General features: G+C 58.3%; 1 protein-coding gene across 1 annotated transcript in view; it reads right to left on the reverse strand.

Moving 5' to 3' along the window:
• Positions 1-19778, reverse strand: part of DOT1L (DOT1 like histone lysine methyltransferase) — a 65798-nt gene extending 46020 nt beyond the window's left edge. Inside the window, exons 1-2 of the mRNA XM_025861112.2 lie at positions 19438-19778; positions 2766-2809 (exon numbers count right to left, since the gene is read on the reverse strand). Of these exons, the coding sequence (XP_025716897.1) occupies positions 2766-2809; positions 19438-19518 (125 nt within the window). The 5' untranslated portion in view covers positions 19519-19778. The remainder of the gene's footprint in view (positions 1-2765; positions 2810-19437) is intronic.
• Between the last annotated feature and the right edge of the window lie 1169 nt (positions 19779-20947).

A 20947-nucleotide genomic window follows, 5' to 3' on the forward strand; every position in this document is an offset into this window, starting at 1 on the left:
CTCCAGACAGAAAGGACAGTCTCATTAACAAACAGTGCTGGGACTAGTGGACATCCCACATGCAAAACAATCAACTTCAACTCATCCCTTGTACCATATGTAAAAACTTACTCAGAATGGATGAAAACTTAAATAGAAAACCTAAACCATAAAACTTCTAGAAAGCATAGGAGAAAACCCTTGTGGCCTCAGATTAGGCAAATATTTCTTAGGAGGCGAAAAACACAAATTATAAAAGAAAAATGGGGACAAATTGGACTTTTATTAAAATTTAAGCTATCTATTCTTCCAAAGACACTGTTAAGAATATGAAAAGGTAGGGACACCTGGGCGGCTCAGTTGGTGAAGAGTCTGCCTTTGGCTCAGGTCATGATCAGAGACAGAGACAGTGAGAGCAGGAACACAAGCAGGGGGAGTGGGAGAGGGAGAAGCAGGCTTCCCGCCGAGCAGGAAACCTGACGCGGGGCTCGATCCCAGGATCCTGGGATCATGACCTGAGCCGAAGGCAAACGCTTAACGACTGAGCCACCCAGGCGCCCCAATAGTAAAATCAATTCTTAAAAACAGGCAAAAGATGATGAACGTCATTAATTATTAGGAAAAGCAAATTAAAACCACAGTGAAATACCACTACACAGCTCAAATTAGGCCAGCAAAAGCAAACCATGTCAACACCACATGCCGGTGCGCTGGAGAGCCACAGGGATGTGCCTGCACTGTTTGTGGGGTACAAAACAGGATGATCCCTCCGGAAAACACCTTGGTAGTTCCTCTTAAAGTCAGTTGCCATAAAACCCAGCAATCCCGCTCCTTTTGGGTATTTACCCAAAAGAAACAAAAGACATGTCTACAAAAAACCCCCACATGAATGTTCGTAACAGCTTTATTTATGATCGCCAAAGCTGAAAGCAGCCCAAACATGGCCATCATCTGGTAGGACGAACAAACTATAGTCTGTCCTACAGCGGAACACTCAGTAACAGAGGAAAAACGGCTGATACACACAACAACAGGGAGCATCTCGAAGTCTTGTGCCGACTGAAAGAGTCAGGAAAAAGAAAGGGGCGTTCAGAACAAGTCCCTGCAGGTAAGATTCTAGAACAAGCGACGTAACCTGCAGGGGCACACGGTGGGGCGGGGGCTGCCTGGGGACAGTGGTGGAGGGCAAGCAGATCACAGAGGACACAGGGAGGCCGGTGCGCACGCCCACACCGGCTGGAGCGTGCACCTTGCCTACGTGTGGTTTCTTGCACCACCGTCCCATCTCAATTGCTTTTTTAAGAAATACAAATAGAGCAAAGACTAAAGTGGACGGAGGTACAGACGACACGTGAGTGGTGATGAGCTGGTCACCGTGAGGCTGGGTGGCAGGTACGTGGGTTCATGACACCCTCCGTCTACCACTGTATCTGCTGGAAATTCTCCATTATAGAAAGTAAAATAAGAGAAAGAACAAAATGAGGTACTGACCATCTTGCCAGTGAACAGAACTTGTCTGCAGGACAAAGAGGAAGAAGGTAACGGGCCTCTGAGACCCAGGACATGAGGACCAGGCCTGTAGGTGGGCAGCTCTGGCCAGCCGCGGGAGAGGGCGAGGCCACAGCAGACAAAGGGCTGGCTCAGCAGCTGCAGCACGGACGCTGACCCCCAGCTGCACAGGGAGAAGCACCCTACTCCGCAGATGAGAAACAGGCGCAGAGGCCACTGGGGCGCACGCCAGGCCACCTGACTCAGAGCCTTCCCTGTTAACCTCGGCGCTCCCACTTCCTAACCAGCAGCCTTCTTTAAAAATAACATAAATCAAACTAAGGCAACTAGTTAACACCACTGATTGCTTTCAGGCCCACCCTGCAACATTTGCACACATTATTTCACTTAAAATTGAAAACGATCTTGTGAGGAGGCGTTGCTTGGCCCCCAGAGCCAACCCGACAGGCTTGGGCAGCTGCAGTGGCCTGGGCTGATGGCCCAGCTACCACGCGGCAGGGAAAGGGCCCCACCACAGCTGGCCCTGCCCTCCTGGCTGATGCACGGGGCACCACCAGCCCAGCCCTGTCTCCAGCCCCGGCAGCTTCCTGCCGACATCACAGCAGGGGCCCGGGGGTGGCTACGCAGGTGAGGATTCTGAGGAACAACACAGCAAGAGAGGCCAAAGCCATGCGGACATAGGACCCCCCGGCTTTACTACAGATGCTCAGAGAAGAACAGGGTCCCTGACCACAGAGCAAGAAGCAGTTACAGAATTGCGCCCAGCGGCCACGGCCCGCACTCTGGAGGTCCTTCCAGACCCCAGGCAGGCACGGAGAAAGCCTTCTGTGGGTTCTGTCAAGGTCGCCCGCCTGGGGTGGGGGAGGGGCGGCGCTCTTCTCCACACACTCAGGGAACAAGCTGGCGAAAGGCTGTGCAGGGTACTGAGCGGAGCAGCCCCGCGGGAAGGCTGAGTCAGCACCAAATCCAAGGGGGAGGAGAAGGAAGCAAGGTGGTGAGGAGAGGTGGGGGAGCCCCCAGAACCCTGCCTGCTTGGCATTTCCCTCCCCTTCACAGGAGGATCCGAGGCTCCGAGAAACACGGAGACCTGTTCGGGGCCATACGTGGACGACCTGGCCGCCTCTGACCAAGCTGTCGCTTCTCAAGTCCTCCTGAGGTGCTCACCAAGAGGAGCCACGCAGGGCAAAGCGGGGTCAAAAGGCAGGCTGTAAGCCCAGAAAGCATAGCTGGGGTGGCCTGCATGGGGGCCCGCCCACCCTGGCAGGTGCCGCACTCACCGGATGGTCTCGATGATTTCATGAGCAGCATCGTGGTGTTTGTCCTGAAAGACAAAGGGAGAGGATTTACACCCTCCGGTGATGCAGGGTGCAGGGACCCGGCCCAGGGCATGAGGTGCTGCTCTGGGACCCCTGCCCACGCTGGACACACCGCTCTTGGGGAAGACCTGTTCCTCCGCCGCACGCAGTGGGGCAGGGGCCTGGGATGGAGTCTTCGCCCCGACCCTCCTTTCCCAGCACCCCCGCACTCACCCGCCCGCCCCCCCCCCGCCAGGTGCTGCTGCAGCCTGGAAGCCACAGGCCTGGCTCTGACTTACTGAACCTCTTTAGGCCTCTGTTTTCCTATCTGTAAAATGGGGAAACACAAGTACCACCCAACCATGGGGAAAACTCACGGGGCCGCCCTCCTGCCAGAGCAGACACCCCCTAGCCTCACAGTGCCCACAGCATGGGGGCTGGCTGCCGTGCCCTCCTCAAAGAGGAGACTGAGGGCTCCCTCCAGGCCTCTCAGTGGGGTCTGGGCAGCCAACTGAGCCCAGACCTCGCAGAAAGCAGAGCAGACGCGCCGGGTCTGATGTGAGCACTGCACCTGCTGCACCACAGAGTGGGTACATACAAGCCTGCCCCTGCGCCACCTTACAGCAGACGCCAGGGGCAAGGGCCCGGCGTAGGGTCAACACGACGCCAAGTACCCGTGGGCCCTACCCTTGCCTCCGGAGGAGGGACAGCTCCATGCGACGGGATCCTCAGATTGGAGCTCACCTGCTTCCTGTACACAACTCAGTGGCTTTTCAGTCCTTCCAGCGTTGTGCAAGCAATGAACTAATTCCAGAACACTCTCAACACCCCAGAAAGACCCCGTCCCCATGAGCCGTCACTCCCCCGCCCCTGGCAATCACTAATCCACTCTCGTCTCTGTGGACTTGCCTGTTTCTGGGCATTTTACATGAATGGAATCACACATTGTGTGGCATTTTGTGCTAAGCCTTACTTTTTTTTAAGGCAAATGAAGAGCCAACCTTGCCATGTTCTTAATGACACCCTCCAACTGACGAAGGATCAAATGACACACGTCACTTGCAGTCCTGCTCTTCGGGTATGGCGGGGGCAGGGGAGATGGAAGGCAGGCAGCCCAGCGGCCCCAACCGAGGGGAACCCGACTGACCTGCAGCGTCAGCGTGCTGCCGACTCAGAAACTTGGGGTGGAGACCGCTGATGGGAACTAGTGGCCCCAAGACCTCCTGGTAAATGTCAGAAGACAACTGGGGCAGCTCTGCTGGGCACACGAAGACAGTTTAGCCCAACCTCAAAAGGCCTTAAAGGAACGATGGGAACTGGCCACAAGGAGAGCCTCCTCGCGGGCCGCGGGCACAGCAGTCCCAAGGCCCAGCACTGCCTGCCCCCCACGTTCTGGGGAAGGAACACGGAGCCAGCAGACACCCCCGGCCTCTGACACAGGAGCCCCAGCTTTGTGGGTGAGCCACACCAGCCTGCGCAATACCCTCTGGGTCCCAAGTCAGCGGGGACACACCCAGGTGCTCCGATGCACCAGGAGGGTGGGCAGGAGTGAGGAGCTGGTGACATCCATGAGGAAACAGCTTCTCTGCTCATCTCAGCCTCGTCTTCACACCTCCTGGCCCGTCAAACATGGAGCTCCTCTAACCAGACGAACCCAGACTGCCACCTTCAGAGTCCCCACAAACTCCTCGTGGGCACTTCCCTGTTATTTTGTGAGTGTCGGAAACAAGGAGGAAGCCACAATTCCTGCTGCTGGACCGCTCGCCTAGGAGCCCACACTGTGAAACACCACTGTGCCCGCGTGCAGTGCCATCCTTCCCCCTGGCTCGACCGAAGGCATCCAGGCCCATCACCGAGCGGGCCTGTCCACTCAGCCCTTGGCCCTCTAGGTCCACACCTGCCATGTGGGCACCAGCGAGGTGGGAGATCTGACAGTGACAGCGGTGGGTGGCATCCGTGGAGCTCGGGAGACTGCATGATACACGCAGGTGAGCGTGTGACACAACCACTGAGCTCAGGGGGTGCCAAGCCCTCCGCGTGCACAGCCAGCAGTCCATTTTGCAGATGGAGACGCTGAGCACCAGCTTGCCCCCAGCGCCTCTCATGAGGCAGCGGTGGGACCTGAAGCGAGGCAGGAGACACAGCAGCACCCAGTGCTTTGGTGAGGAGCCTGCAGGGTGGAGGGGAGGGCAATCAGAGTCCCTGCCTGGCAGCGAGCCGCCCTTTCCCAGAATGATCACATAAACCTCCCCCGGCGGGGGGGGGGGGGGGGGGCGGACAACAGCTAAGCTGACTTCATCAGAATGAAACAATGATGCTTCCAAGGACAGCATCAAGAAAGCCGAAAAGACAAACCAAAGAATGAGAGAAAAATTCTGCAAGTCATCTCTCCGGAACAGCGTCAGCATCTGTCAGAGGCACACCTCACCGGGCTGCACTGTGCAGAGAGGGCGCTTTTCCAAGCTGAGGGCTGTGGCCACCCTGGGATGAGCGTGTATCAGCACCGTGTCTCCCACAGCGTTGGCTCCCCTGGTGTCTGTGTGTCCCATTTTGGTCATTCTCACGATATTTCAAACTTCATTATTACTATATTTGCTACGGTGATCTGTGATCAGTGATTCTGTCTCACTGAAAGCTCAGATGACAGTTAGCATTTTTAGCGAAGTACATGGTCTTTTTTTTAGACATCACGCTATTGCACATTTAACAGACTACGGTACAGCGTAAATATAACTTTTATGTTAACTGGGGAACCAAATAATTCACGTGAGTCATTTTACTGAGACACTTGCTTTACTGCAGTGGTCTGGAACCAAACCCACAGGACCCCTAATGCATGCCTGTGCATATACAGAACTCGAATAACTCAAAATAAAGACAAATAAGGCCATTAAAACATGAATTGACATGGTCACTGCTACAAAGAAAATACTCCAATGGCCAGTCAATAAGACCAATAAGGACATGAAAAGATACTCCACCTCCTGAGCCATGAAGGGACACAAATCAAAACCACAAGGACGGCCAGAGTCCAAACTATGGACACTGAGTGCTGGGGTGGGGATGGGGAAGTGAGAGCCTTCACACCTGCCTGGCGGGCACGTAAAATGGTGCAGCTGCTCTGGAAAGCAGTCTGGCCGTTCCTCAAATGCTTAAGTGGAATTTCCATGCGGTCCAGCAATCCTACCCCTAAGTATACACCCAAAAGAAACATCATACATCCACACGAAAATCTGTGCATGCACGGTCACAGTAGCAGCATTCTTAATAGCCAAAAAGTGGAAACACCCCAAGTGTCCATCAACAGATGAACAAACACAACCTGTCCCCCACACACGGGCACAACACTGGCCCACGGACAGGAGCCAGGCACCCACACGCGTGGCCCCGGGGACGGACCCCAAGCCCACGACGCTCAGGGAGGGAACCAGACACCGAAGGCCACACGGGGTGTGAGTCCACGTGGGTGACACGTCCAGAACAGGCTCATCCACGACAGGAAGGGGCTCGTGGGGGCTGGGGCCTGGGGAGGGATGGGGGTGACCGCTAATGGGGACGAGGTTTCTTTGCAGTAACAGAAGTTTCTGGAATTGATAGTGATGACTGCACAACTCTGTGAATACTGCACACTCTAAATGGGTGAGTTATTTGGTATGTGAGTTATACTTCAAAAAAGCTGTTAACAGGGGCGCCTGGGTGGCTCAGATGGTTAAGCGTCTGCCTTCGGCTCGGATCGTGGTCCCAGGGTCCTGGGATCGAGCCCTGTGTCGGGCTCCCTGCTCCGCAGGGAGCCTGCTTCTCCTTCTCCCTCTGCCTGCCGCTCCCCCTGCTTGTGCTCTCTCTCTGTATCTCTCTGTCTCAAATGAATAAATAAAAAACCTTAAAAAAAAAGCTGTAAACAAAAACATCTGCAGAAGTAATGCCGCCTAGCATTATTAAAAGCACCCCCCTACCCCGGTAGGAAAAGACTGAGTTTGTAAGACACTCACACGATGACCCTACTCTGCTGCTGTCCACAACAGTTAATGAAACCCAGATTCAGAGTTTTGGCAGGAGCTCACCTGACTCCCGTACTAACTGACCCTGAAAAAGCAGAGAAGACACTATGTCACAGGATCTACAGAAGACACCATCAGACTCGCACAGCACAAGGACAAGTAGCTACAGAGATGCCAAAGGTAGTTAGTCTGGAACTTTCCACCAAAGCGCTCTCTGCCTCTCTCTCTGTCCCTCCCCCACTCCTCCTTTGGGTCACAGGGAAGCCAGCTGCCAGGTCATGAGCAGCCCCATGGAGAGGCCCACATGGTGGGGAGCTGAGGCCTCCCTCCCACCAGCAGCCCTGCGAGGGCGCTGGCAGGAACAGCTCCTCCTGCCTGGGTCCAGCCTTCAGATGAGGCAGCCCCGGCTGGCCTATGTGCTGACCACAATCTCATGAGAGACCCCAAGCCAGGACCACCCAGCTACATCTGCTCCTGGACTGCTGACCACAGAAACCCTGAGAAAATAAACGCGTGTTGCTTTAAGCTGCTAATCTGGATTAATTTGTTATGCAGCCACAGCTAACCAATACAGATTCTGTGTTAAGGCTGATGAGCCAGCCCGGGAGCACAGGTGACTCTCTTAGAAACGCCCCTGACCACAAGGGTCTGAGTCAGAGCAGCACCACAGTTAAGGACGAGCTGCCCAGCCCCGTGCACAGCAGGGCGGGGGCGAGCACCGGCGACAGGAGCCTGAGCAGCTGCCGTGTGGCAGGCCCGTGCAGATGTGCGGCTCGCGCCCGCCCCCCGTCCTCACAGGAACCCACACAGCCTGCCAGGCTGACTCGCCTCACACAAGATCCACAGACCTGGAAAGGCAGAGGTGCCTGGAATTTGATCTCTTCTTGTGAGAAAATGAAATCCAGCTTTCTCAATGCTTTAAAAGCAGAAAAAAGGAAGAAAAAAGTTTACAACAGGGCCTCCAAAGGTCTCAGAATGATCCTTTCAGGAATTGGCCAGCTGCCACTGGTGGCCCTGAGGTGTGTAATTTAAGATGCACTGGTCACCATAAATGATTCAGAAACTCCAACTTCGTGGATGCGGCCTTCAGAAGAAAGAAGCCAGAAGCCACCGGGAAGGTTAGACTGAGAACAGCCCCGAGGAAGCCTGCGTTCACGAGCAGCCTTGTCTTGTGACCCATACCCCGCTTTCCTCCTCCTCCTGCGCCCCAACCCCGGGGTCCTCACAGGGACCCCTCCATGCACACACACAGCCCATGGCCCCAGCCTGGCGCTGGCCACAGCAGGAACGTCTGTTCGCAGCGTGAGGACCGGCCCACTCTCCCACCACGAGTTGCGCTGGAGCGTCCACACGGCGCAGCTGAGAGAGGCTCTTCCATACAAACCCTGCTTAGTGAACACAGCTAACTGGGAGAGCGGGCACCGGGCTGCACTAGGCCCTCCACCTCGGGGAGCACGTGAAAACGTCCATGACAAGTACAACCTGTCCCTGTCTTACGCTGCACACCACCCAGGGGGCAGTCATCACACCCGGAGGTGACACGAAACTCTGTCACCTGCCACTGCCACTCGCCTCCCCAACTCCAGTGGCAGTGTGAGGCCACCGGCCCTTGTGCCCTCAGCACTGCCAGCACGGACGGTGTGTGGACGGCGCACGCACAGAGGGACAGAGCGTGCAGGGAGCCCCAGCTGCCTCACTAGCCCAGGCCCGGCCCCCTCTTGCACCCTGAGGACAAACCTGAGAACAAGCACCCAAGACAAGAACTCAAGGTCTGGCTCTGCCACCAGCCTGTCCCCGGCAGGTCTGCAGTCTCAGCACAAGAAGTGTGCACAGGAGGGTCTTTGAGATGCCCTCTGCAAGCACTGGGAGCTCAGGACCTCCTCTGCACAACTGGAGGGGTGTCGGTGAGAGGCGGGCTGCAGAGGCAAGGGAAGACCAAGAGGTGCACAGAGGGGTGCGTGCCCGGGCAACCCGCCTGCCAGCTCCATTCTCCTGACTCCCGTTTACAAGAACAACATCCAGGGAGTGCCCTCGGCTCCCATCAGGATTCACAGGCGGAGGGCAGAACCCAAGCAGTCCTCTGAAGCGGGGATCTCACACTGCGCCAAGCATCAGAATCCCCTGGAAGGCTCCTGAGCACAGATGGGGCCGATCCACAAAGTCTCAGATTCAGCAAGTCTGGGGGTCTGGGAATCTGCATTTCTAACAAGTTCCCAGGTGATACAAAGGCTGCCAGCTCTGGGACCCCACTCTGAGAGCCACGGCCCTGAGTAAACTGACATGGGAATTGCCGTGGATGGGATGGTGACGTGCAGACAGAGCTCTAAGGCGTGGAGAAGGGCAGAGAATGAAGGTTGGGTGATGGGACGTGGTGGGAGGCCTGCTGTCTGTCTCTATCAGTGGCAGGGCTTGGACGGCAGAGATCTGGTGGGAGTGAAGAAGGACACAGTGCAAAATCAGCAGGCATCCAGAACACTCGGTCCAGGAGGAAGACCAGAGGGCCACAGCTACAAAGCCCAACGGGATGGAGAGCACAGGGCCTGGGGGCCTGGCTGGGGTGCTCAGCCTCATCTATCTGCCTCTGTGCCCGCGCACCTGGGACCGGGAGCAGGGAGCAGCGGTGAGGACAGCAAGCCAGCATGATGTGGCACCTGCAGGGCCTGAGCATCAAGAAGGGACAGGCTCTCATGTGACGATGAGCAAATTCGTGCACGGCAGCAGAGATCCCAGGCTGCACAGAATCATGCCAGCCGCGTCCACAGCCAGCCCCAGATGTCTGCACACCCCCAGCAAGGGCAGAGCAGGGTGGCAGCAATGGAGTGCCTGCCCTATGGGCTCCAGGAAGGCAGTGGAAGCAAGCCCGGCAACCATACCCGAGGACCAGACAGGCCATGGCCGAGGTGTGCGCAAAGGACACAGGCCTCATAAAGGAACACAAACACAGAGCACTGCACCCAGCCAGGGCTGTCATAGGCGGGGAGCCAGGCCCAGCCAAGTGAGCTGGGTCTCCAGCCAACACACTCCAAAGAAGAAGAAGCTGAACAAAGACACCAACATGGAAGTACTCTCGGGGCTGCTGGAGGGGCCAGATGGTGAGACACGGGAACACTGTGAAGAACAGAATGTTTGGGTCCCCCAGATGCACACACTAGAGCCCTGACCCCCCGTGGAATGGTATTAGGAGACAAGGCCTTTGGGAGGTGACAGGGTTGGGGAGGTTACGAAGGTGGGGACCCCCCGTGCGATCAGTGCCCGTGGAAGGGGGTGAAGGGACAGAGCACTCTCTTGGTCACGTGAGGACACAGCGAGAAGGCGGGGCTGCCGGCCAGGAAGTGCGCCCTCCCCAGGTACCAGCCCTGCCGGCACCGTGGCCTTGGACTGCCAGCCTCCGGGGGGCCGTGAGAAATCAGTGTCTGTTTCAAGCTGCCCCCCACGGTATCCCATCAGCGCAGCCCCGGCAAACAAAAGACAATGACCCCCAGGGCACAGGCGGTACACAGGCAGCGCTCACAGGGTGGCCCAGGACCCAAGGGGGGGACGAGGAGCTGGCCAAGAAGGAGCAGGCCTCTGGGCCGAAGGCAGAGAGGACACAGGTGGAAAAGCAGAAATCCAACCAGAAGGGGCAGCGGGGAAGGTGGAGTTTCAGCCGGCAGCGGCACCCGGCACCGAAAACGGCTGCAAACAGTGGCTCCCGACAAAATGCACTTTTGCGGCTGGCCCGGGAACCCTGGAGCAGAAGAGGCAGCCCTGCTCTGACCCGAGGTGCCGGGCACCCCCTGCGGCAGCTGCCCACACCCAGCGGAAAACCATGCGCAGCCAGGAGGCCTCCGCGCCCCTGAGAACCCACTGCACGACTGTGCCCGGCACCGGTACCCTCCTCCACAGGACTCTGAAAAGGAACCAGGCTCCTTGGAGGAATGGCTGATTCCAGGGCTGCGGCAGGGAAAACACAAGACGAGCTTGGACATCCTGTGCACCAGGGAGCAGAGACGTGTCCCCAAAGGGGCGTGGGCAGGCCCAGGGCCCGGGAGAAAGCCCGGAGGCACTCCCGGGGGCTGGCTCCAGAACGCGAGCAACAAGCTCCTCACAGACTGGACCATCACCCGGAGGATGCAGTCCACGCAGAGGCTAGACACGTGTGGGTAAGTGGAGGGCAGCCACAGGTCTCCCAGAGAGGAACTGCAGTCGACACGAGAGAGCCGTGGAGGGAAGGAGAAAGCCCCACGATGCAGGGGCTGCCGTGACCACTGTAGGCGAGGCCCCCCAGGGCCCAGACAGCCTCGACGCCCCCCGCCCCCCGGGGAGGAGGGGAGAGGAGCAGCAGCCTGACCATGGGCAGGGGAGAGACCCGGCGCTGCCGCCACAACCAGGGCTCAAGGTCAGCACCGTCCACAGGAAGACGCACGGCCTCAGCAGCCGCGGAGGTGGTGCCCGAGGGGACACAGCGTTGGCCTGTGGGGCTCCTGCCAAGAACGCACTTCCAACCCCACACTAAGGCCCCTGCAGGGTGGCCAGGTCATGACAGGTGCTGGCCTTCCCGCAAACATGAGGGGCTCCCCCAGGTTAGAGCTGAGGACACACAACAACTAAGCACTAAGGGGACCCTGGGCTGGACCTAAGCAGAAAGGGACATGGGGAGACAGAGTCTCGAGTCTCCTCAGCGCCGAGCCCCGGCTTGGACCCTGTGCCACGGGGACAGCTGAGTGAGGGCTACAGCAACCCTCTTCCATGTGTACAATGCGCTCTTCTGTCTAAAATCCTCTCCAGGGCGCCTGGGTGGCTCAGGCGGCTGAGCGTCTGCCTTCAGCTCAGGTCATGACCCCAGGGCCCTGGGATGGAGCCCTGCATCGGGCTCTCTGCTCCGTGGGGAGTCTGCTTCTCCCTCTCCTCCCCTGCTTGAGCTGTCCTTTGCTCTCTCTCTCTCTTTCCCAAATAAACAAATAAAATCTTAAAAAAAAAAAGAGTAAAAGTAAAAATAAATAAAATCCGTTCCAAATGCAAAAACGTTGCACAGGAAGGTGAGACACAGAAGGTTCTCCAAATGCAGACAAACCAGAAAGGTGCTATCGGGGTCTGTATGTGTCCGGGCACACGCAGTCCCTCAGCCACCCCCACGCCCACCCGGAGAAGGCCTTCTATCCGCCTGACGGGGACATTGCCTGCTGCCTTCTTACTTGGCAGGAGCACCATAAAGATAAACACAACACACTTAGGGGCGCCTGGCTGGCTCAGTGGGGAAAGCATGCAACCCTTGATCTCAGGGTTGTGAGTTCAAGCCCCACATTGGGCCTAGAGCTTACCTTAAAACGAAACAAAACAAAAACAAAAACAAAGAAGAAAAGAGCATACTTGAAGTCTTCTGAATATATTAATAATTCCATGAATTTTACAGTACCTTTCCCCCCCGCTAAAATTTTTTATTCCTCAACTCAGAAATAAGGAAAATGTGTAACATAACACCCACATTGAGAAATGTAATAGATTACAGTCTGAATCTGTTTAAACATCTCAAAACTCAACGTGGTCAATCTGCTATCTTAATAATCACCTTAAATTTCATCCGGAAGCTGCCCTTTCACAGATATTACTACATGGCCCTTTGACAAAATAAACACTCATTCCTAATCACTTTAAAACAGAGAGCGCTGGGCGCCTGGGTGGCTCAGTTGGTTGGGCGACTGCCTTCGGCTCAGGTCATGATCCTGGAGTCCCGGGATCGAGTCCCGCATCGGGCTCCCTGCTCAGCGGGGAGTCTGCTTCTCCCTCCGACCCTCTTCCCTCTCGTGCTCTCTATCTCTCATTCTCTCTCTCTCTCAAATAAATAAAATCTTTAAAAAAAAATAAAACAGAGAGCGCCACTTCGGGCTGAGTTCATGGTTAAGCTAAGCAGGGGGAGCAAAAGCAGTTAACTTATGGTTTGTTCTTAACATGACCAATTCAAGTATTTATAGCAATAGCACCTTTCCCAGTTCAAATAAGCAAGAACCCAAAAAGACAGGCCATGTGTACAAATAAGTAAAAAGCACAAAACAATGGTAAGAAGGCTGGGGTGGGAGGGTATCACCCTGGAGGTCAGCCTAGAGGAGAGGAAGGTCAATGTGCGGTGCTCCGAGCAGGCGGAGTCTGGGAGCTCCCCCGAGGCCGAGCACAGCTAGTGTCGGTGCTCTGGGAGGTGAACGAGGGCTCAGGTCTGCGGTTCACACTTAGCCCTCAGGATAGGGTGCAGAGTGCGGCAGGTCAGGGACCTGGCAAAGACAGCAGCTCGGGAGGGCCCAGGGCGCTCCCGTTCAAACGTGGTTAGCCACCTCACAGCATTAAACCAAGCGTGAGGCCCTTCTGCAGGAAGGCTTGCCATCTGGAAGGAACAGGACTTGGGACAGGTCTTGTCATCTCTGTGGTGGCTCCCTCATCTGTAAACCGGACCCTGTGGGGACACACCTACCGTGGAGAGCCCTCCTATTCGTTGCTGGTCCTTCTCCCAGACCTCCGCTCTCAACTGGCTGGGTCTTCAGACTCCACGTTCCCACACAATGAGAGATCTGTGCAGGGGAGACAATCTCCCAGCTCACAGCCCTGGTGTCTACGCAGCAATGGGTACCCCGGGGGCTCTGGGCCTGCTGTCCATGGTAGGAGGCAGCACAGGGAGAGAAGGGGACAGTTACTTAAAGACCCACACAGTGACTGTGGTCACACTGGGGGCACCTGCTTGGGCTGAGTGACAGGAAACCAGTCACTACCCCACGATGAGGCACAGGATCCGTGAGAGCAGCAAATTCACTCCCCCAAGCTGTAGAAAAAGTCAAGTCACCCAGCCACTGCTTTTGAGCTTCACTAGTTTTAAGGACTAAACTTATGTGGCCCCCGAAACAATGTCACGCTGCAAAGGGGCCAGAAGGAGGGCAGCTTAATGCTGCTCAGATAACTTCTCTCGGGGGAGGGGGGAATGAGCCAACCACTCACCTGTGACGCACCCTGGCTCTCAGGAACCATTTCAGCTCTGTGACGACAGCCAGCAGTGACTCACCAGGAAGGAGGCCTTGGCTCCTGCCACCACCCCCACCGCACCCCTCTCCACGGGGCCACGCTGCCCAGCGCCAACCCTGACAAACAAGGCTGCTCAGAGGATAGGGCCACATCTAAAAGCACCCGGCCCACCAAGTCTCCAGGGCAAGGGAGTCCCGCCCAATGCCATCCCAGCAGCATGCCAGGCCTGCGGTGTGGCCATGGCCAATGACCTCGAAGAGGCACTCCAAAAAAAGAATCGACACACGAGCCCCCCGAGTCGCCGTGGGAAGCAGAGTGGGCCACAGGGATCCCCCGCGGCCATAAATACAGCTGGGGGAGGGAAGAGGGAAAACAGGAAGGCATGCTGAGGAGCACCCAAGAGTGGTCTGAGGAGCCAGCGCTGATGCGAAGCCTCCTGCACGAGCTGTCCAGAAGACCGGAGCAGCGGGGCCCGTTAGACCTCACTCGGGCGCAAACTCGGTCCCATGCAGCCCCGGACACCGTGCTCCGTGCAACCCAATGACCAGGGGGCCCAGAGGAAGGAGCCCCCCCAAGGAAGGAGTCTGGAGCTGTGCCATCCTAGCAGCAGCCACGGCCACCTGGTCCATCCATGGAGAGGAACATCACTCAGCCCTGAGCAGGAGCAGGAGAGCACACGCGCGGCCCCAGGGACGGACCCCGAGCCCACGATGCTCAGGGAGGGAACCAGACACCGAAGGCCACACGGGGTGTGAGTCCACGTGGGTGACACATCTGGAACAGGCTCATCCACGGACGGGAAGGGGGCTCGTGGGGGCCACGGGCTGGACGGGGGGAGGTGACAGCTGATGGGGACAGGTCTCCTTCTGGGGAGATGGAAGGTTCTGGAACTAAAGGTGGCAGTTGTACAACCCTGTGAATGGACTGGTCTGTGGCAATGTACTTCAGATGAGATGGAGTGGTGTGTGAATTACATTGCAATAAAGTTGTTACTTGTAAACAAAACCCACAAGCCCCAGCACTGCCCCCGCACTCCTGTTGAGTGTCCTCCTGGTCCCTCCCTGTGCCCAGGCCCCTGCGCCTGGCCTCCCGTACCCGGCACATCTGGGGCAGACAACCCGAACTGCCAGACCAGGGATGCAGCCCAGCATCCGCCCCATAGAGGGAGAGCAGACCCATCCTCAGTGAGCCACCTGCAGACCAGGGGAAACATAAACCTGTTCACCGCTTTAAACAGATCACAGCAAAACAGCCAGCCAGGCAGAAACCTGAGCCCCATGGGGGCTCCCGTGGTCCCCCAGGCCACACTCCCCCCACCGGCACTGTGGAAAGCCCTGTCCCCCAACTCCTAAAAAGAAGGGTCAGGCTTTTAAATGACAAGAGTGTTATGGGAGTGAGTACCCATCACTCACACACACACCCACAGCACTTTCTGCACACTAGCCCACACCCCACGACCAGCTGAGGGGAACTCAAGCCGAAGTCTCTCTCGAGAGGAGGAAACTGAGGCTTAGGGCGGTTGCATGGTAAAGCCCAGAGCCCTTGACCTCCCAACCTCCACGGGCAGCGCCCCAGGAGCCACACAACAGGCAGGAAGAAGGGACTGGTGCAGCGCAGGGGAGAGGGCCCACGGGCTCGGAACCGGAAGCGGGATGCGGGTCGGGGAGAGGAAAGACCGCGTCAGGAAGAGAAGGAGTTCGGAGCGCATGGAGCAAGGGAATGGCGAGGCACTGAGGGGCAGGCCGGAGCCACATGTGGGCCGTGGGGTGGCAGAGCGACGCCCCGGCACCCCCCAAACAGCGGCAGGTTCTTGGCAAATACCTGCAGAATCAATACCATGGCCTGGGCTAGCAGGAGCCCCCACTGGTGGGAACTGTGGGGACACCTCAAGGGGACAGAGAAAGCAGAGAGGCTTCAGGAAGTACAACCCTGAGCAAGAGGAAGGAAACAGGAATGTTGTTCCCACAGCTAGGGAGACCCAGGCGCACTCTGCAGGGGAAGTCAGGCAGAGTGAGAACTTTCCCAAGAGAGAGGCATGGGGCCCAGGACCCAGTTGCTCCCAGATGCAGAACCCTGGCAGCCCACAGGTCCCACATTCAAGAGAGGACCCCAAAATGCTCTGTATCTTGACTGCACCAATGCCAACGATACGCTCATCCTGCTCTCTGGTTGTAAGATGTTACCACTGGGGGAAGCCGGGTAAGGAGAACACAGCGTGTCTCTGTTCGTTCTTTCTTTTTAAGATTTATTTATCGGAGAGAGACAGCCCGGGGCAGAGGGAAAGGGATAGCAGCCGACTCCCGGCTGAGTGCAGAGCCCGACTCGGGGCTCAGTCTCACAACTGTGAGATCATGACCTGAGCTGAAACCAAAAGTTAGACACTTAACCAACTGAGCCATCTGGGCGCCCCTGTTATTTCTTATGGCTTCAAGTGAATATACCATTATCTCGAAATTAATAGTTCAAGGGAAAAAAAGGCAGAGCTCCCAGAGGGAGACTGGGCAGGCAGGTGCCAGGCAGGTGCCCTGCAGCTCTGCTCCTGCCTCCCCAGGGAACATCCAAAGTTCCTGCTCCCTCCGTCTCCTACCTGTCCGGAACAGAGTACCGGCAGGCATTTGGATCCTAGGAAGCTGACTGTGAAAACTAACAGCCACATATGACATACAGGCTTTTCTGATTATCCCTCCCCCCTTTAAAGTAGCTACTCCACCCACACAAGGTTGTCTAAGGGTTAATCTGCCTTCCACCTGAGTGCGGATTAGGCAGAAGGCTCACACAAGCCTAGGTCAGCATCAGGAAATATTTTCTGAGTCACAGGGAGGGATGGCTCACTCTGCCCACCCACTCAGCCTCCTGCATAAAGGGCATGACTGCTCAGAGGGCATTCATCAGATCGTGGGCTCCCCGGGAGGAAGCTGAAGGCGGGGACAGTCACGATGGGGCTGCTCCCCCGCCCACAGGCTTAATAAGTCACGGAGGAGATGGACCACTCCACGCCCTCGAAGGTTCTTGCCCGGCAGCCAGGCAGCTAAAAATACCACCACCCCCCTTCCAGCTGAGACCTGGTTTTCCCACTGAGACAAGAGCCACCTTGAGCTGTCGGTGAGTACCCAAGAACTCTAAGTCATGGAAGCAACAAAACTCAGCCGCAACTCCCCCCCAACCTTCCCTCCCATTTCTCAATTTCCCAAGAAGCCTGTTTCCGACCCTGGACATTTCCCAGTGTGGGTGGTTGTGACTGTTGGTACTTCCTCCTGCAGATGCCCCCACCTCCAAGAAGCCACCCACACCTCCCCCAGGGCAAAACCAGCAGCCCCTCCCTCCAGGACCACCTCAGCCGGTAGCTATGTGGCCACACAACTGCTGAACTTGTGGGTTTATAGATCTCCTACCTCCCTACATTTATACATTTCCTGAGCATGCGAATACTGTCTACTGTCCTCTGCGGCCCCAGGAGCACCGGAAGCAACCAGTAGGTGCTGGCAGAATGAATGGATCCGTGAACAAATGGGCCCAGTCATCTCGCACATGTAGTCAAATGACAGTCTGACCTCCTGAGAAGTTAACTTATGAAGTCATTCGTTTTCTTAACACAGTCATCATCGAATCATCACAAAATATGAACCCTTTTGAAAGTACTGGCCCTCGCTTCCCACCAGAAAGCAAACTTCATCAGTAGGGATACGGAAAGTTAAAAGACATCACCACAAAGCTGTAGCGGGAGCGTCGCTTGCCACTGCACTAGCAGAGGATTTCACGGGGCCCGCCTGCCCACTGGCCTGGCAGTGGGACAACCACACCAGGAAAGGGCCGCTGACGTCAGGCAGAGCGCTTGGCCAGGCGGGCAGCACAATCCCATCCCCTTGCCAAGCGAGGTCCCAGCCAGTGAGGGAAAGACACTCTGCAGTTCAGAACCAGTGGCCACTAGAAAGCCAGGCCCAACACGGAAGGCCTTGTTTACACCGGGTACAAATCACTATGGGCCTTGCTCTGCTCCAAATAAAAGATGGTGGTGAGGGGGACACTGTGGCTGTCTCTGGATGAACTTTAACCTTGGTGTCCAGGGCCTGGATAGTGGGTCACAGTGCATTTCCTCAGTCTTCCAATACCCAACAGTGCCAATTAGGGAGATGCACAAGTGTCACACACGGCGGCACAGGCCCGTCCTCCCACTGAATGCTTCCCAAGGTGAGAAGTCAAGTTCGCGTAGAAACTTGCCCCCACATGCTCATAGCAGCTTTATTCCTAACTACCGCCCCCCCCCAGCTGGAAACATCCCACAAGGCCACCACCGGGCAGTGAAACAGGGAAATGAAAAGATGGAACAGGACATAGCAATAAAATGGACGGACTTCTGATACCCACAGCAACATGGGTGAGTCTCAGAAATGCCCTACTGGGCCAGAAAGCTGCCTGCTGTTGATTCCATTTATCTGACTTTCTGGAAAAGGCAAGTCTGTAGGAGCAGAGAGAAAAGAGCTGAGCTGGTGGAAGGAACACGGAGGGCTGACGGTGGTCTCGTTAGGACGGACCTGTCCAAACTCCTGGAGCTGCACCGTGCCAAAAACAGTGATCGTACTGCGTGCGAGCTAAAGATAAAAAAAAGCTCAATTTTAAAGAATGCGCTGGCCAGCCAACTGGTGCATGCGGAGCGCTGTCACAAGGGCGGAGAGAGGCGGAGGCTGGTGGAACGGTTGGAGTTTTGAAGGTTCTCCCCACTTTCGTCACACTGGACGTCGGTCTCCCCGCCCTGCCCACTGCCCGGGCGGCCGGGGACACACACACACACACACACACACACACACACTTTGCCAGCCGGAAAAGCCAGGGCCCGGGCTCGACCTCGCCTCCGGCCGCAGGATGAGCAAAAATAGAAAGCTCCGGTGCGCGCGGCGGGCTGGAAACCGCGAAACCCTCCGACCGCGGAGAAGCCGGGGCCGGCAGCCAACACCCGCTCCCAGGCGGTCGCCGCGCCCCGACCCCGCCCCCGGCCGCGACGTTTCCAAAAACTGACACACACGGAGCGCGCGTGAGGGGCGGGGCGCGCGGGCTTCCCCGCCGGGTCCCCCGTCCCCCCGCCGGGCGTCCGCGCCGAAGGGCGCCCCGAGGACGCCCGCCCACGGCGCCCGCCGCGCTCCCGCTCCCAACGGCACCCCGGCCGGTCCGAGCGGCCCCGGGGACGCGGACACCCGCGCCGCGCCGCCCACCCGCGCCCCCGCGGCTCCGCAGCCGCCCCGGGGCCACGCCGGTAAATTTCCGCTCGGCCGGTCCTTCTCCGAGGGTCACTCGAGAGCGGGGGACAGAGCGGTCCCGGGCCCCGGGTCCGGCCAGCCCGCCCACCCCCTGGACCTCAGGGGGGACGGAAAACCGCGCGGGGACTAAAAAGCCGAGCACACTGACAGCGCCAGACCCAAACGACCCCGCGCAGGGCAAGACCGACTGTCAACACACAGCACTCCGAGGGGCCCCCCGCCCCCGGCCCGGGCAACGGCGGCCCCGCGCCCCACCGCCCCGCAAACGGCCGCGGGCAGCGCCGCCGAACGGCAGGGCGCCCCGGGAGAGGGGCTTCTCGGGACCCCGGCGGCCCCGTCCGCGGGCGGGCGCGGCGCGCCGCGGGGCCGGGGCCGGGGCCGAGGGAGCGGGGGACCGCGGGGCGCGGGGGCGGCACTCACGTAGACCGGCAGCGGCCACGGGTAGACGGCGGGCTCGGCCCCCACGGGCGACTTGAGCCTCAGCTCCAGCTTCTCCCCCATGTCGGCGCGCGCGGCCGCCGCACCATGCTAGTCGGGCGGTTGGGGGAGGGGCGCGGCGCCGCCGGCGGGGGGCGGGGCGGCGGGCGGGGGAGGGCGGGCGGGGGGGCGGGGAGGCTGAGAGGAAGGGGGGGGCCTGGCCTGGGCCTCGGCCGCCGCCGCCGCCGCCGCCGCCGCCGCCGCCGCCGCCGCGCTCCCGTCCGGCCCCCGGCTCCTCTTTGTGGTCACAGGCCCGGGGCCTCCAGCGCCGCCGCCATCTTGGGCCGGCGTGAGGCGAGCACAATGAGCCGGGGGCCGGGCCGAACCATTCTCGGCGCGCGCGCGGGGGGGGCCCGGCGCGAGGACTCGGCGCGCGCCCGCTGCCCCGCCCGCCGCGCCGCGCGCGGCCCCCCCGCCGCCCCTCCCCGTGGACTCGCCCACACGCACGCACGCACGCACGTCCTCGGCTGCCCTCGGCCGCCGCCGCCGGCCCGACGCGGGGACCCGGGGAGACCCCGCGGGTCTGGGATGACAGGTTCGAGCCCCGCCCCCGGAGGAGTGGGGGCCCACCCTTCCCACGCCCAATAAAGCCGTAATTCCTCGTGAAATAGGACGCCCGCGGTCCGGGAGGCCTGCGCTACCGCTCCGGGTACGCGACTCGCCCCGCGAGAACGCAGCTTGGCGAGCGTCTGCTCGGCGCCAGGCCCTGAGCTCCCAAGAGTGACGAAGGGGGACTACCCTGCCCGCAGGGAGGATCGGGCCAGTGCCGGGGAAGCCAAAAGGGTTCTTAATGCCGTGCGTCCACTGGGGCCCAAAGACATTACTTCAGGTGTGTGCAGGGGCTGGTGTTCCCATGAGATCACGTTTAAATCGGTTCACTCGAGGCAGAGGACGGTATTACCCGGCATGCTGGGGTGGGCCTCGTCCAGTCGGTTTAAGGTCTGAAGAGGAAAAAAGTAAGTTTCCCTCCAAGGAGGGACCTCTGTCGGCCACTGGCTGCAACGCCAGCTCTTCCCTGGGGTCTTGCCTGAAAGATTTCTGACTTGACGGCCGCCACGGTCACATGACCCAGGTCCCTAAAATAAAAGTAGGTGAGGATCTATGTGCGTATACACGCCTATACATTGATGTGTGTGCGCATATACATAGTGTATATGTAAGTGTGTCTACTCACAGGTGTGTACGGACACGTGTGCATACGCGTGTTGCATGTTTATATACGTGCAGGTGTATCACATATGTATGCCGTACATATACACACCTGTACGTCTCTGTATATGTGTCAGTAGGATTCTGCTAGTCTGGAGAACCCTCACTAATACAGACACCTGTGCTCATTGAGCCCCTGCTATGTGTCAGCGAGGGAGCCAACCACCTGCCTTTTCAGTACCTCCCTTAAGTGTCACAGCTCCCCAGGAGGGCAGGTGGTGGTTTCTGCTCTTGCCAGGTGAGG

Source organism: Callorhinus ursinus, unplaced genomic scaffold (assembly GCF_003265705.2).
Source record: "Callorhinus ursinus isolate GAN/ISIS: 27379988/994484 unplaced genomic scaffold, GSC_fseal_2.0 scaffold77, whole genome shotgun sequence".
Taxonomy (NCBI): Eukaryota; Metazoa; Chordata; class Mammalia; order Carnivora; family Otariidae; genus Callorhinus; species Callorhinus ursinus.